A 15,447-nucleotide genomic window follows, 5' to 3' on the forward strand; every position below is an offset into this window, starting at 1 on the left:
AAAAAAAGGTTTTTTTGAATCCGACAAGGATTTTTTTTTCCCACAGACCCAATGATTTGGAAAACAAACACAGAAACTGAGCAAAATGCACAGTACACTAGTTTGTAAACCAAATATGAGGGTAACAAAAAAAGCTGAAATGTCTATTATTCAATGTAATAAGTCTTTATAAAATACATACACTAACAGGCTCTTTTCTTTTATCACAAAAATTGAAAAAGAATATTTCCTCCAGGTACCAAAGTCATGTAAAAGATATATTGAATCTCAACAAATCAAACAGTAATTATAATTTCAAATATTTGATAGATATTCAAATCTATAGGTGTTATCTATGGCTGTGATATGGTGCGGTGGTTGTGGCCAGGGCCTAGAGTCTTGGGTGTATAGCCTACGGCCTATGGCCTGCGGCCATGCACCCAAGACTCTAAGCCCTGGCCACAACCACTGCAGCATATCACAACCACAACCACTGCACCATATCACACCCATTCTACCTTACAACTTCAGTACTTATAACATCGGTCTTGGGTGCATGCGGCCATGCACCCAAGACGCTAGGTTGTGGACACAAGCACCGCACCAGATCACACCCATGCTGACTTATAACTTCAGTGCTTATAACTTCGGTCTTGGGTGCATGTCCTTTTGCTTACAACTTCGGTCTTGGGTGCATGGCCTTTGGCCATGCACCCAAGACTATACGTCCTGGCCAGAACCACCACAGTATATCAAAACCATGGTGGCTTATAACTGCTGCTTATAGCATATCACACCCATAGTGGCTTATATCTTCAGTACTTATAACTTTGGTCTTGGGTGCATGGCCTTGGCCTTCGGTCATGCACCCAAGACTCTATGTCCTGCCCACAACCACCACAGTAAATGAAACCCATGGTGGATTATAACTTCAGTACTTATAACTTTGGTCTTGGGTGCATGGCCTGGCCTGCGGCCATGCACCCAAGACTCTAGGGCTTGGTCACAACCACCGCAGCATATCACACCCATGGTGGCTTATAACTCATTATCACACCCATAGAATCAAACATTTTAACTGCAGCATATACTCAATTTGCACCCAATACTCCCTGCCCACAACCACCTAATAGATAATCGATTCTATTTGTGTGATCTATGGGTGTGATATGCTGTGATGGTTGTGGCCAGGGCCTAGAGTCTTGGGTGTATGGCCTACGGCCTGCGGCCATGCACCCAAGACTCTAGGCCCTGGCCACAACCACCACAGCATATCACACCTACGATGGCTTATAACTCAGTATCACAATCATTAAAAAATGTTAACTGCGGCATATACTCCATTTTAAAGTCTGCTGACACCACGTGTTTCCTTAGAACAGTTTCAACTTGCCTGCGCACAGCACGGATGGCAATACTATCCTTAGGACACCCCTCATTTTCAGTAATTACGAACATCCCGGACAGCGCGGGCATGGCTAATACATCAGTAGTGCCTGCCACCTAAACAAATGCAGTAATTCACCCATCTCTTCCTCCCCAAACCTCCCCAAGCACTCTTGCACACCAAAACACTCCCCAAAACTGCATTTCGCCTATGTTCGCTGCCGCGCTGTCAGCGGATCCAAGATGGCGGGCATATCGGAACAATTTGACGCACATCAGGACTCACTCCAGCCAATCGGCAGACACGTTGCATATCCGCGGACATGACGCGAGCCCGTTACCCAATCGGTGACTTATCCGGGGAGCAAACAGGGAAGTGTCTCCGCGGAGCGGACATAGATATCACTCATTTTTTAGACCTACTTTTTGACAGTTTTAAAGAAAACTACTGGATGGATTGTCACCAAATTTACAAACGCACGCTTTCAGAACCAAGCCCATGCCGCAAATTTGGTGAAAATCCGTCCAGTGGTTTGGGCTGTAGGCGTGCGCAAAGTTTTTCCCCCATTCAGTCTATGGGAAAAAAAAGATGTTTTGGGACCCCCTATAACTTTCCCCCCCCTGAAGCAAACCTCACCAAACGCAAAAACATTCAGAGTGGGCCATATACATTTTTTGCAAAGTTTGGTGAGGATTCGTCCAGGGGGAGCGGAGTTATAAGCCGCCCAAAAAGTGCTCTTCCTATGGAAACAGCAACTTAACCATAACTACACAGCCACAACCGTGTCTGTGTAATTTATATATATATGATTGTCCATTTGTGTTAAGTTTCACATGGACTATCTTACTTTCACATTTTAGGCGAAAGGCTTATTTTAAAGCCTTTTTAAACCCACATTAACTTTATTGGTGTTTTGTATATATATCTATAACAGATGTTTTATATTACATAGAACAAACACATTTTCCTTACATATACACTCCACAATGGTGTACTTCCCTAGGTAGTAGTCTAACACAGAATGACGGGGGGCATAGTTAGCATGCAGGGATCAACTGTATGCTCAGGGTTGAACAGAGGCCTGTCTTGATTCGTACATGAATCCAGGTCTAGCGTTGCTTGTTTGCAATGCGGTTGTTATTGCTCTAGCTACCTCTTAACAAGTACATTTCGGAACTGACCATAAGGTAGGGTCCATCTCCTAAAATAGGGTAAGGTTGGGCATGATATTTTGTGAGTCACAGCAGTTAAAGACAGGCTAGCAGTGGGGGGGACATCAAATTAGCGATTTAATCTGCCTGCAGGTCTCAAAACTTCCAAATGTCTTTGTCCTTCTTTTAATTATGATTTCACATTGGATGATCAGAGTGGCGTAATCCTTTGGCAGATGATGATGACATGGTTTTTCACTGTGAAGCATGTAGTTCATAAGGCCTCAATAAAATTAAGCAATATGACCCGAGCGGCATTATCGACTCAGGTATAGGCCCCGATTGAAGCGAGGGCCTTACCGAAGGCCCCGGGGCATTACCTGAGTCGGTAATGCCCCCGCTGCGAGGGTCATATAGCTATTAGTACCCCGGCCCGCGAAAACTGCGTGACCAGGGCACTAAAAGCTTTATTTTTTTCCCGAAACGCTGCAGCATTTCAGGAAAAAAACAAAAAGACGTCAAAGAAAATGGCCGCCATGGAAAGGGAAAACGGAGTCCGTTTTCCATTTCCATGCCGGCCATCGGGAGCGGGAGCGGACGTGCGGGAAACAGAACCGTTTCTAGCGCGTCCGCTCCCGAAAAAAAAGAAGGTAAGTGGGGTTGGGAGGGCGGAAGGGAGGGGAAAGGGGAAAAAAAGAAGAAAAAAAAACATACCTGGGTCCCCGGCGGGGGACGATGAAAGTCTCCAGCCGTGTGGAGGCTCGGAGCGTGGATGGCCCCGCTCTGAGTCCTCACGCGGCTGGAACAACAAAAATGAACCTGGGCGAAATGAGATCAGAACATCTGTACACATTTAAACAATACCACGTCTTGTCAAAAAAATATATATTTATTTATAAGCAATTTACACAAATATTACACAATAGGCCCCTAATTAAAGCCTGCAGTATAGGCGCAGAGTTATCTAGCACCACTGCAGGATTTAGTCCATCGTTGACACGCGTCTCCATTAATTCACGTGGAGGTGAGTGCCAATCTGTATACACATAAACTGAGATATACACACAAGATATATCTGTGTCTAAACAAATAAGAGATCGGAATTCTGATGTTATGTATATTGTTTCTTTGTAGATTGAGGTTTGATTACATCCTCCATCTTTTGACATTTCGGAGTGGTTGCAACAGAACCATCCGTCTCCTGAAGAAGGTCGCTTATATTTGCCGGCTTTATTTAGGGGCCTATTGTGACGACGAAACATATGTTGAGTTACAGCAAATAAGCAATATGCTATTTGTTTTTGTATTAACACTTACTGTAATCACCAGGGGGTGTTGACATTTATGTTAATATATTGGTTCTAGGTGGTCTTAGTACCACAAGTGTGGAATATTGACATGTATAGTGAGATTGTGAATGAATGATGGAATGAATGGTGATGTTTAAATGTGGATGTTGAGAACAATAAATATTTGTGTAAATTGCTTATAAATAAATATATATATTTTGACAAGACTTGGTATTGTTTAAATGTGTACAGATGTTCTGATCTCATTTCGCCCAGGTTCATTTTTGTTGTTCCATTATATTTAGCCTGTAGAACCTGTGGCAGTAAGGCAATCCCTATTTCGAAACTCACACGGCTGGAGCCTGCCTTCGTCCCCCGCCGGGGACCAAGGCATAGAAGGTGAGTGGGGTGGTGAGGGCAGGGAGGTGGGAGGAGGGAGGGAAGGAAAAAAAAGCCTTACCTCTGTCCACGGTGGGGGCGAAGGTAGCCTCTCAGCCTTGGGGAGGCTCGGAGCAGGGATGGCCTTGCTTCGAGCCTCCTCATTGGCTGAGGGGCTGGCACACCCCCTGCCGGGGACAAATGCCGTGGAATGCCGGCATAGGGATTCCCGGCCTGGTAACGACTCGGCGAGGGACAATCAAAATGGCTCTTTCATTCTGATTGCGCCCTCGCCGGGTACTAATCTTATATATATATTTGCATTTGCAGAGCAAGAATTCTAGGTATGCTCCCCACCACTTATCTCCTAGCTGTGGTTTGTTGGTTGCCTGGAGTTGATATTGACTCACAAGTTATTGCCTGCTCTTCTGGAACAGTACACTATACACCATAATAAAAGTAGTCAGACCACATGCAGTTTAAGTCCAGATCTAGTGGTGCTCTATTTACTCCATGAACATATTTCATCAGTAGCAAAATTACCTTTTATCTAAGCAAAAAGCTACACATTTTGACATTTATCATAATTAAGCAAAATTCAATTAGCCTGTACATGATATTAGAAAATGATTCAGATTCATGGGCAAACATTCAGACTTTTGGGACATTGTATATGATCTGGCAACTACATACAAAAGTGAATGTATTTAAATGTTCACACTCTTAAAGGTGCTTACCATCGAGTCCTGGGAGCACTGTCCTTCTCATGGCGAGAACAAGACCAAGCGGAGAGCCAAACAGGAAGAAATCAGATACCTCAAAATCGAACCGTCCCACTACTACATCACAAAGGTTACAGCTGTTGATTGGTGGGAAATCTGCATCGACTTTGAGTACACTAGCTTGGATGCTGAAAGAGAAAAATGCTCTTGTTTGAGAAACAAGGGACAGGTTCACCTCACCAGGGAGCATAATCGCATGAAAGATTGCAAAGCTAGAACACCCTTTGTTCAAAACTTGTTCAAAAGTCATTCAATGGTTCTAAAATCTCGTTAAATTGCACCTTATCAAGAAAAGAAAAGGTGCTAATGGCACCTCCTCTTGAAAGGGGCTAAAATTATTTGGTGGCTATGTGTAAAATAGACACATGTCTGGATACACCAGCATATGTTTAAGCTAAGTTTATACCCAAAATGCATTGTTTAGTGGCTCTGAACTAGTGGTACACTTCCAGGGCTGGCAAGCGGTGCTCACAAACAAAAGTAAATGCTGCCTGGTAGTGTTTACTCACTTTGCACTACAGAGTGCAAATGTGAAGAGGAAAGGGGAAAGGGGGCGTACACACTTGTACGCCACTTTTTCCCCTTTACGTTTGCACTCAGAAGTGCAAATGGCAGAAATTTGGCAGCGGGGAGCTGCTTGCGTTACAGTGTAAACATTATGGCTCTCTGCTGTAAAATTATGTTTTTATAGAAAATGAATCCCTATTTTTAAAAAAGCTCTGCTCTATAAGACAAAAACCATGATTTTGAACTAAGACCCATACCCACAATGTATTGTTTAGTGGCACTGAAAGGGAGGGGGATTTCAAGGGTGCATACTGGTTGGAGGTGTGGCATGGGTGGCTTAGGTGACATGCTCTATTCCATTCTTTAATTTTAGGTAGATGGGGTTTTCATGCTTTCCTTTAAACCCACAAAACCAATAATTGATATTTATGGTATTTGATGTGGGAAGTTGAATCTTTACAAAATTGCATAGATGTGAAACCATCCCAAAAAGACTATGCATTTATGCATTCTCATTATTCCATTTTATGATGCCACTAGCTCTGAAATTATAACCGAATGGAGAGAAGCAACCGAGCAATAATTATTCATTCAAACTGCGAGTGATTTTGGTCAAGTGTGCAAAGTAAGATATGAAAAAAGCTTTGAAGGACATTTAATATAAAGAGGAAATTGTCTACACTGGTCCATAAGACAAAGAAGCTCAAATTGAAGAGGTGAAAATGGACAAAAACATAAAGAAATTATGAGAATGAGATAAAAGAGGGAAAACTACACGGACAAGCAGGATTATGAAGTGGACAAAATCTATACTTTTACATAAGGTTTTCGAATGTATGGAAAAACACTTCACGAACAGTGAGATACAGGAACAATACATTGAGTATGAGATAGAGGAAACTGCAAGTTCTTCCTTGGAGATGTCAACAAGTGAAAATGGAAATACCCCTGTGTGATTACATTTTTTAGAAGGCATGTGATTATTATTTTTTAATTAAAGTGTGGTTCAGTTCAAATGTACATTTCCACCCTATACAATTACAAGATCAAATCATCAAGTACAATAAAGAAAAAATGAACATATCTCATCATTTCCTAATATGCACTTCACAAATATTATACAAGTACCATAATTACTAAATGTCTCTAAAATCATCGTAATATTTAGCTTAGGACACCATCTAATTGAAACCATGATTATTCATAAAATATCACAATAAAACTAGAGTGTCCGATCTAAAGCAGAACTGTTGTCATCTGTTCATACAAACTTAGTAAGACTTTACCTGAAAAGCCATAAAAATGTCAGGGTTCCTATTACTAATACTTATCCTTAGATTCGACAGAACTAACATTATGGAAACACTGGAACAATTCAAACATCTACCCCAAAAAGGATCCCTGTGCCGAGCTCCAAGATTTTCAACAAAATTTGCAATACACATTTCATATAGATAAACCAATTCTCGACATGTTATTATAATGTTTCTGTTGGTCTCTATCATGCAATTATTATATCAAGAGGGGATGAAAACAAATGTGAGAGTGTATGGCAGAGGAAGGTCAAGAAGAGGAAACATAGGCGGTCACACAGGACGCAAAAAGACATCAGGGGTAGAGGACAGGAAAAGAGAACAAATTCTGCAAGATCATCAGACACACTTTGGGAAAACGAAGGGCCAACCAACTAACTCGTTTAAGATTTTCAAATAATCAACTTATCATAAATATTTTGCTCTGAGACTGAAAAAAGACCTCAGGGGTCGTCATTAAGCAAAATATGACTATACACAAACACAATTAGATCTTTATCATTTTATGTTAATATTAAAGGTTTTTATACCATGCACCAATGCCACTTGTGTTGTCTCCAGGCACTCAGGTGGACCTGTAATGCAAGGAGGGAGGGTGGATGGTTAGTAGGGTTGAGCGGGAAAAGAGCCAGAGAGCTGTGATGTGCTGTTGGCAGCTTCAGGTCAGGAACACTGTTCACTGAGCATAAATGTGATTTCACAAATTGGCCACAATTGCTGTGTGAGATTATGTGGGAGATTATGTGAGGATTGTTTTGTTGTTGTGGTGTTATGAAGTATGTGCAGTTAGTGGGGCTGTAGAGGTCTGGTTGTGTTATATCCAGAGTTTGAGAGGTGTATGCAGAGGAGTGAGTTTATTAGTACATATTGTTGGTGAAAGTCCTGGAAAACAATCAAAGTGTGCCATACCTCCCACCCACGAAATCCACCCAACTGCACCACATCTCCCACCCTAGGAATCTATCCAAGTGCGCCACACCCACCGCCTGACAATTCATTCAAGTGCACCACTCCCCCACCCCAGTAATCAATCCAGGTGTGTTTCACTTCTCCCCCTGAAAATCCATCCAAGTGCAACAAATCTCCCACCCCAGGAATCAATCTGAGTGTGTCACACCTCCCCCAACTTGAAAATCCATCTAGGTGCATCACATTTCCTACCTCTGAAACCCACCCAAGTGCGTCAGATTCCCTAACCCTGAAATACATCCAAGTGCATCACAATTCCCAGCCCTGAAATCTGTCTAAGTGAGTCACATTTCCTATCCATGAAATTCATCTAACTGTGTTACCTGTGGTAGTCGTGATCTTTGTCCCCCGACTAGTTGCCCTTTCTAGGTTTTACCTTAATTGTCACCTCAGCAGTCATGATTGCTAAGCTTCTCCGGAATTCGTTAAACCATTTGATTTCTTAGTACAAGCCCAATTTCTAGATAGATGATGTGTTCACTGGCCAAAGTGGAATGCACAGGGAACGGTTAGTTGTCTTCCTCGATACCCTACAGTGTTGTCTATTATCTATTGGGGAGGGTCTGGTGCATTACTCCTGTTCACTTGTTGGTCCTCAGTGGGGGTACGGCTAGGTTGACAGTATGAGAAATAATTTAATTAGCCAGACATTTTCCAAGTCACAAAGATATTCATAAATATAGTACAGCCTATGTGGAATTTACCTTATTGTCAAAACAAGATATCTTGACTGATTATAATGGCTAAATTAGAGGAACCCACAGTGAGAAGCATGGCATATGTGCAATTTTTACAAAATTGGGATTAACAGTATGATATTTGAAACCAAAGGCTAAAAGAAAAAAATGTAAATATCCTCCAGCTATACCCAATAGTGCACACATTGAGATGTTTCAGGATTTAGTCTTGGGAGATTTAAGAAAACTTGAAAGGTAGAAAGGATGACAAATGATATTCCAAGTTGATGAGAAAACAATGGCAAGCCATACATTGTTTGATATCGGATGATTGTGTTGTGATCAAACCTTCTGATGAAGGAGGTAATATTGGCATTATGAATACTAAATATTATATTGATTAGAGTCTTAGTCAATTTAATTACATTGTTTCAGAAACCTTGACACTAATCCTAGCTTAGATTTCAAGAAATGTTATGATGGTTTGTTGAAATCTTGGTATGATAATTGCCTTCTTAATTGGGATGAAAAGCAATATCTGACTGCTTCTCATCCAAAAACACTGACAATATATTTCCTTTCCAAAATCCATAGATGTAAAACATAGACCTCCAGGGTGACCGATTCTTTCCTTGCATGGATCACTCTTGGATAAAGCATCAATTTTCATAGACTCCTTTCTATGCCCATTTGTGAATTCTTTACCATTGTATATAAGACATAAAACAGATGTTCTGAGTACAATTGAAGGTATAACTTGAAGTACATTCTACCTTTTACTAATGATGAACATTTTTTCATTATATACTTGCATTAAACATAGAACAGAAATAAAAGCAATGCAACAGTATTTATCAATGAAATCAGCTAATCTTAGCACACATTAATAACTGTTGACATATTGAACTATTGCATGGAGCATTATGTTTTCATTCAAAGTGGAAGATATTATCATCAGTTGTGTGGCACAGCCATGGGTACATCATTTACCCCAAAATACAAATCTATATATGGGACTATGGGAGTAAGACATGTTGCAGCCATCTGAATATCAAATCTGTTTGGACAGAATATTCTTATTAAATAGATAAATAGATGACTTGTTTATCATTTGGAATCGAAGTGCACAAGTATGGCAAGAGTTTATGAAAATATTGAACATTAATCAGACTGTAAAATTCACAGAACATTACAGTTGTGTTGAGATTATAGACCTGGATTTGAAAATGTCAATTGTTGATAACATGGTACAGAGCACTTTACATAGACAAGGATACTAGCACCAATTCAAGTTTACATGCATATAGATTCCATTATAAAAATGTTAAATGACGTATTGGCTCGAGTGCCTTCAAATGTTTAGGATTATCCCAAAGTCACATTCTGCCCTTGGCATCGTTGGAAGAGATGGAGATTGTACAGTCCTTTAGACTAGAACTTGTTGTTTACGGTCTAGTCTCCTTCCAATATGGCCGGCAAATGTTTATAGGTATTCACTTCCGGATACTTCCTTGCGTTATATCCATCTGGAAGCTGCTCCGCTTTGGCTGCTTCTTGGCTGCGCTTGTATTTTTCTCTTAGTGTACTAACTTTAGTGCTTTCTTTTCTATCTATCATTTTGGCGCTTATCTGTTTCCTCTTCTGTTCTGTTACTAGTTTTGTGCCTCCAGTTTTTGTGGTGTTAGCTAATTTTGCTTCGTTGTGTTTTGCTTATTTCTTTTCTGGTTAAAGTTTTGCCTTTCCTTTTCTTTTGGCTTTTGCTCCGGAACCTTCTGCTACTCCGTCTCTATTTTTACCTTTGATAATTATCTCTATATTTACTCAGTGTCTCTCTGCTAATTCATCTCTTTACCTACGTATTTCAATATGGTTCTTCCTTAGTCTTTCCCCTTTTTTCGAACTACTTTCTTTCGGCTTGTTTTTATACCGGTGTCGTTCTGTGACTCTGCCCCTTTGGGGGGGCTGGTACCGCGGTACGCGTGTGCAACTTTCTCCCTTTCTTCTACCTTTTGTATCCTAGTTACCTGTTACTCTCACCTGTTTAGCGCTGGGTCACCCCTTCTTCTTTCAAACTTCCGTACGCTTCTTTACTACGCCTTTCTTAGCTATCTTGATCTTTCTTGTTCTGGGTCCCCTGTCTTCTCTGTGACGGTCCTGTTCCAATCCTTCCATTATTCTGTCAGTGGATTCTTCCTGTAATTCCACCCTATTGCTGCTCAACTTTTCCTTGCCCTTTGCATTTGGGAATAAAGACTTGCATACCTGAAGATCTGTTTCACCATCTATCCGGATTATCAAGAAGAATGTAATATTGAGAAAGAGACTGTTCAATTCCATCAAGGACAAATCTCCATCCTACCCAGGGTTTTTTCTGCCATTGCAAGGCTTTTTCCCTGGAAGAGTTTGGGAGCTTACTCCTTGCGGGGCGCTTTGATCTTGCATCCTCACAGGACAAAGTGGCCTCTGAGGGAGCTCACCCCTATTTACACAAGAAGAAGGAGAAGAAGCCAAAAGAGATCAAGAAGGAACGAAGAAAAAGGATCTCTGAAGGACGCAAATATACCTCTGACGAATCAGGTGAGGAGAGGGAACGGGAGAGTACCTTTAATCCTGACAAATATCATTAATGCTGCATATAATAAAGCATGTACACATACGAGAGATGATGTTGGTTATAAATGCTAGAAAACAAGAAGAATATAACGAAGTTATCAGACTTATAACAACTTTCAATCAAGAATTGCATGCAGTGAGAAAGATCCTTAACTCACACTGGCAAATATTATAGTGAGATGATGACTTTTGAAGAATCTACTTGGACATCAGTTCTTAATGTACTTAAGAAAACCTCCCTCTTTAAAAACAATGCTGGTTTGGAGCCATTTTAGAGGAACAAAAAACAATAAGAGTATTAGTTGCTTAACTAGTGAACAGAATGACGTCACTCAATGTTTGAAATGTAAAGCATGTCTTTTTGTTATTGTCACTCAGTATGTCAACCCTGCACTGGCACTAAAGTTATGAGCAAACAAAAGATAACATGTCACAGTCACTATATTGCATATGTTTTGTCTTGTAGTTGTGACAAACGGTTTGTGGGACTTACAATCTAGGCAGTAAAGACTAGGGCTATACAACTTATTTCTGCAATTAGAAATACAAATTTCACATATGGCATAGCAAAATATGGGCATTTCATCTACACAAGCTCATTTTAGCACCAGACAGAATTCACTGAAGACACTTTCCTTGAGTGCCTGCCCTTGGAGTTCAGCTTTGTAAGGTCTAAGTTAGAAAAAGATATGGACTCTGCCCCTATCTGTCACCCTCATTTCATCCCCAGCTTTGGGTGCTGCTGGCTTGATATCCCCCTTCTTTGGGCTGGTACAGGCCATCAATTGAAAGGTGAGTTAAAAAGAAAATACTGTTTATAGGTGCTTTGAATATGTATGCAGTTTGTGTGTGAATGATTCTGTGTGCTGGTTCCCTACCATGCGCGTAGCGTCTGACATCATCTTGCCCTCCTAGCTCAAGAGATTACTTAGAAAGAATTTAGAAGCAGCTCGTGGACGGTGTATTCGTGTGTATATAGCGCATGAATCATTGAAACCCACGATGTACCTCAACATCCCCAACATTCACGGCTGACTTTCCGAATGCTGAGACTGCATATTTACGGCTTTGCTTGCCCATCCCCCACTTTTCACGGAAAGCGGTGCAAGCATCGCTCGCCGACCTGAACGCACTTTGTTTTCCCACTTGCAAAGGCATTGCATCTTTCGAAGTGTCTGTGCACAGTAACGATTCGTTGTCGGAAGCGGCTGCTAGGAGGCCAGGCAGTGCGGCTTGACGAACTTACCCGTAATTCGCGTAACTACGTGCGGATACGCGACGTCCACAGGGTCCTTTACTCGAGCCTTCTGTATCGTGGTGCGGCGTGAGGGGCGAGGAGGCAGAAGCAACGGCAGAGTCAGTTTGTACTGCCTGGACCACGACGGACCCGAGAAAAAGGCTGAGGAATTCGGGGATTAGCGAGGGCACAGAGCGGGGTGCCGGGGTGCCGGAGGAAGCAGTTTAACCGCTGATTTGCAAAAGGGAGGTAAGATCTGACTCCTGGGCCCCTGGACTCCTGGGCTTTGCTGGGCTCTGCTGTTGGAGCAGAAGCCATAGCAACCTTGATATAACCTGGTAGCCAGGGAGAGGAATTGCAGTTGAGTGGAAACAGACCCACGCAGTATATACCTCTCACTGCTCGTTCCTTGCTCTCCCCTTCTCTCTATCTCCTCCTCCCCCTCGCTCTCTCCCCACCCCCCCCCCCCCACTTTTCTCCCCTCCCTCTTGATAGCTAGTGTCAAGAGGTGGAGAAGATAATAGAACAAGTAGCTTGTGGGATCTGCATGTGAGTCCTCCAAAAAAGACGGGCTAATCAACATCTCCCACTTCACTTTTACAGTGATTATTCCATCAACTGAATTGCCCTGTGACTCCGTGGATAGCTGGGGAGATATTGAGTCTCCCCCAAGAAGGAACATTGAGCTATCCAGGAATTTAAATGGAGGGTTCTTAAATACTTTGAAGGACCAAATCCATACAGGCAAAGAATTTACAGTTGTAATATTTCTGCCAGGAGACTGTGGGCTTTGTGCCTTTGATCCTGACGGGGACTGAAAACGTATTGGCTCAACGCAAAGGAATCAATAATTTGCTGGTCTAATGCAAGCAGTAACAGAACGGAAACAAACCACATATAATCTAAGGAAACCTAAGGTGAAAACCATAAACCAGACCCTTGTCAACAAGGAGGTCGAAATGGAAAAAAACAGGATAAAAAAGAAGTAAGGAAAATGCCTCCCATAAATCAAGGTGTGATTACTGAATTCTTTCCATTGAATGCAGGTCATGAAATAAATTCCACTGCTATTGAAGAAGATATACCAGCTCATTGTGACAATGAGGCTATAACATCGATAGACTTTGAGGACATAGACAACAATTCGCTACTAGACTTGTGCTTAAATATCCAAAGAAGTATGACACCACACCCGGTCAGAAGGAGTAATAACAGTGGCAAACAGATAGATAGAACCATGATCACTCCTTTAGGAACAACAACGGTGGGCCCTGGTTTAGACAGGCTGTCAATCTCACCTAACCTAGTAATGGCTTCTACAGAAGACATGCCTGATGTGGAAGCAGAGTCCCAGGATAAGTCTTTCCCAGGGGCGTCAGAAATAGCGGAAATTCAGGCGTCATTAGCATCATTACAATTTGCACTAAAGATTCTGCTCAAAATGTCCGGGCGAATATTGGCCAACACTGAGTCATTTGCTATGGAAAATAAAGGAAGACGGATAGCAGCAGAAGACGCAGAAGCCAATCTATCATAAGCCATCCTTATTTTCAATGAAATCGAAGAGCAAGAAATTCTGGAGTCTGAGCAGGACGTGCGTAGCCCTAACTCTCTTTTTTCACGGAAACAACAGAGTCTAGCAAGAAGGGCTGGAAAGGGCAAAAGAGCCAGGACTACGGCACGCCCGGCGCCAGCGCAGGGTGAGATGGGATTACTTACCAAAAAGAGCAGGAAAAGAGTGGCAAGAGCAAAGAATAGGAAGACAGCCAGAGAGGGATACCTTACCAGCTGGCTGCTTCCTGCACAAGTGGTCGTCAACGAGCCTGAAGTGGAGATGGAGACAGTGGAGTTGGAAGAGATCTGTAACGGAGAGGCCGAAACGGATGAAGTATCGAAATTTCCTATGGAATTAGAAAATTCAGAAACCACAGTAGCTGTCATTTTGGAAAACAAAGGGGAGATGAGGGGAAACAGGATATGTCTGATTAAGAACTTATACCACAGCAAGGACAGCAAATGGTTATCGCGTTCAGAATTTTTGACAAGACTAGATTCTGTCCCACAATTGCGGGTCCTTAAATCCGATGATTTTGTATTTGTTGAGCCCCTGAAAGGCCCTAACCCTAAAGTATCTGCATTACACTGTAAGTTCCTGGCTACAACTGAACTGCTAAGGAACTAAAAAGAGGAATTAAAAGAAGTGGATGTTGAAGTTGACGCTGATCTTAACGAGGTTGACCCGGACTGTCCTATGGTAGAATCAGAAATGGCTCCGGTAACAGCAGATCATCCAAGTTTATTTAAGGGAAAGAAGACCACTGCATCTGAAGTTCAACAAGTCTTAAAATGGCTAGTAGATGCGCTTCCTGAGATCATTTCTATTCAATGAGATTTAACCTTACTATCTTGGAACTGCCGAGGCTTTGCCCATCTCCTATCCCCAGAGGGTTCAACTAAGTTATTGGATAAATATAGCTGCTTTTATTTACAAGAAACTTGGGCCCTTGATCTTTTAATAATGGATGGTTTTGTGCTATATCAGGCGGCAGCAAAAAGGGGAGAAAAAGGCAGGCCTTATGGTGGTCTTATTATAGGGGTGGCCAACACAATGGGTTCGAGACAGATTGACTGCAACTCTGAAAGTAATATGATAGCAGTCAAAATAATTCCGGACTTTAAGAACCCCAGGGGCTCTTTTTTGCTAGTGAGTTTATACAATCCACCTGGGGCGAAGCTATGCAAACAATTGCAGGACTCTCTCCAGGATCTACTGGCTGAGTGGCTATATACATCTAGTAACACAGGAATAATTGTTGTTGGTGACTTTAATTGCCACATGTTAGGGTACGAGAGTAAAATGCAGAACCCTAGGTTAAGAAAAAGAGGAGCTATGGCCCATAATAAAAAGGATCCTGAGGGTGGAGTGTGGGAATATTTGTTTGAGTCCTGGGACATGGAAATGCTCAATGGCAGAACAACCAGTGATTATCCCGGACACCATACTTGGTTGAATGGGAATTCCTATAGTACATTGGATTATATATTTGTGTGTCCCAGGATCCAGCAATTGGTGATGGATATGACAGTTATGAATGGAGTGACCACGCCGCTTTGAATTGTGAGATCAGTATTCCTAGAGAGCAGGCCTTGTCTAACAATATTGAT

General features: G+C 41.9%; 1 protein-coding gene across 13 annotated transcripts in view; it reads right to left on the reverse strand.

Annotated features, from left to right (window-relative positions):
- PITPNM3 (PITPNM family member 3) overlaps nt 1-15,447 on the reverse strand; it is a 6,156,742-nt gene that overhangs the window by 2,828,243 nt on the left and 3,313,052 nt on the right. For all 13 annotated transcript variants that reach the window (XM_069615040.1, XM_069615036.1, XM_069615037.1 and 10 more), the window contains one exon: nt 4,922-5,094. In XM_069615040.1, the coding sequence (XP_069471141.1) occupies nt 4,922-5,094 (173 nt within the window). The remainder of the gene's footprint in view (nt 1-4,921; nt 5,095-15,447) is intronic.

The sequence above is a fragment of the Ambystoma mexicanum genome, chromosome 9 (assembly GCF_040938575.1).
Source record: "Ambystoma mexicanum isolate Mex_15411 chromosome 9, UKY_AmexF1_1, whole genome shotgun sequence".
Lineage (NCBI taxonomy): Eukaryota > Metazoa > Chordata > Amphibia > Caudata > Ambystomatidae > Ambystoma > Ambystoma mexicanum.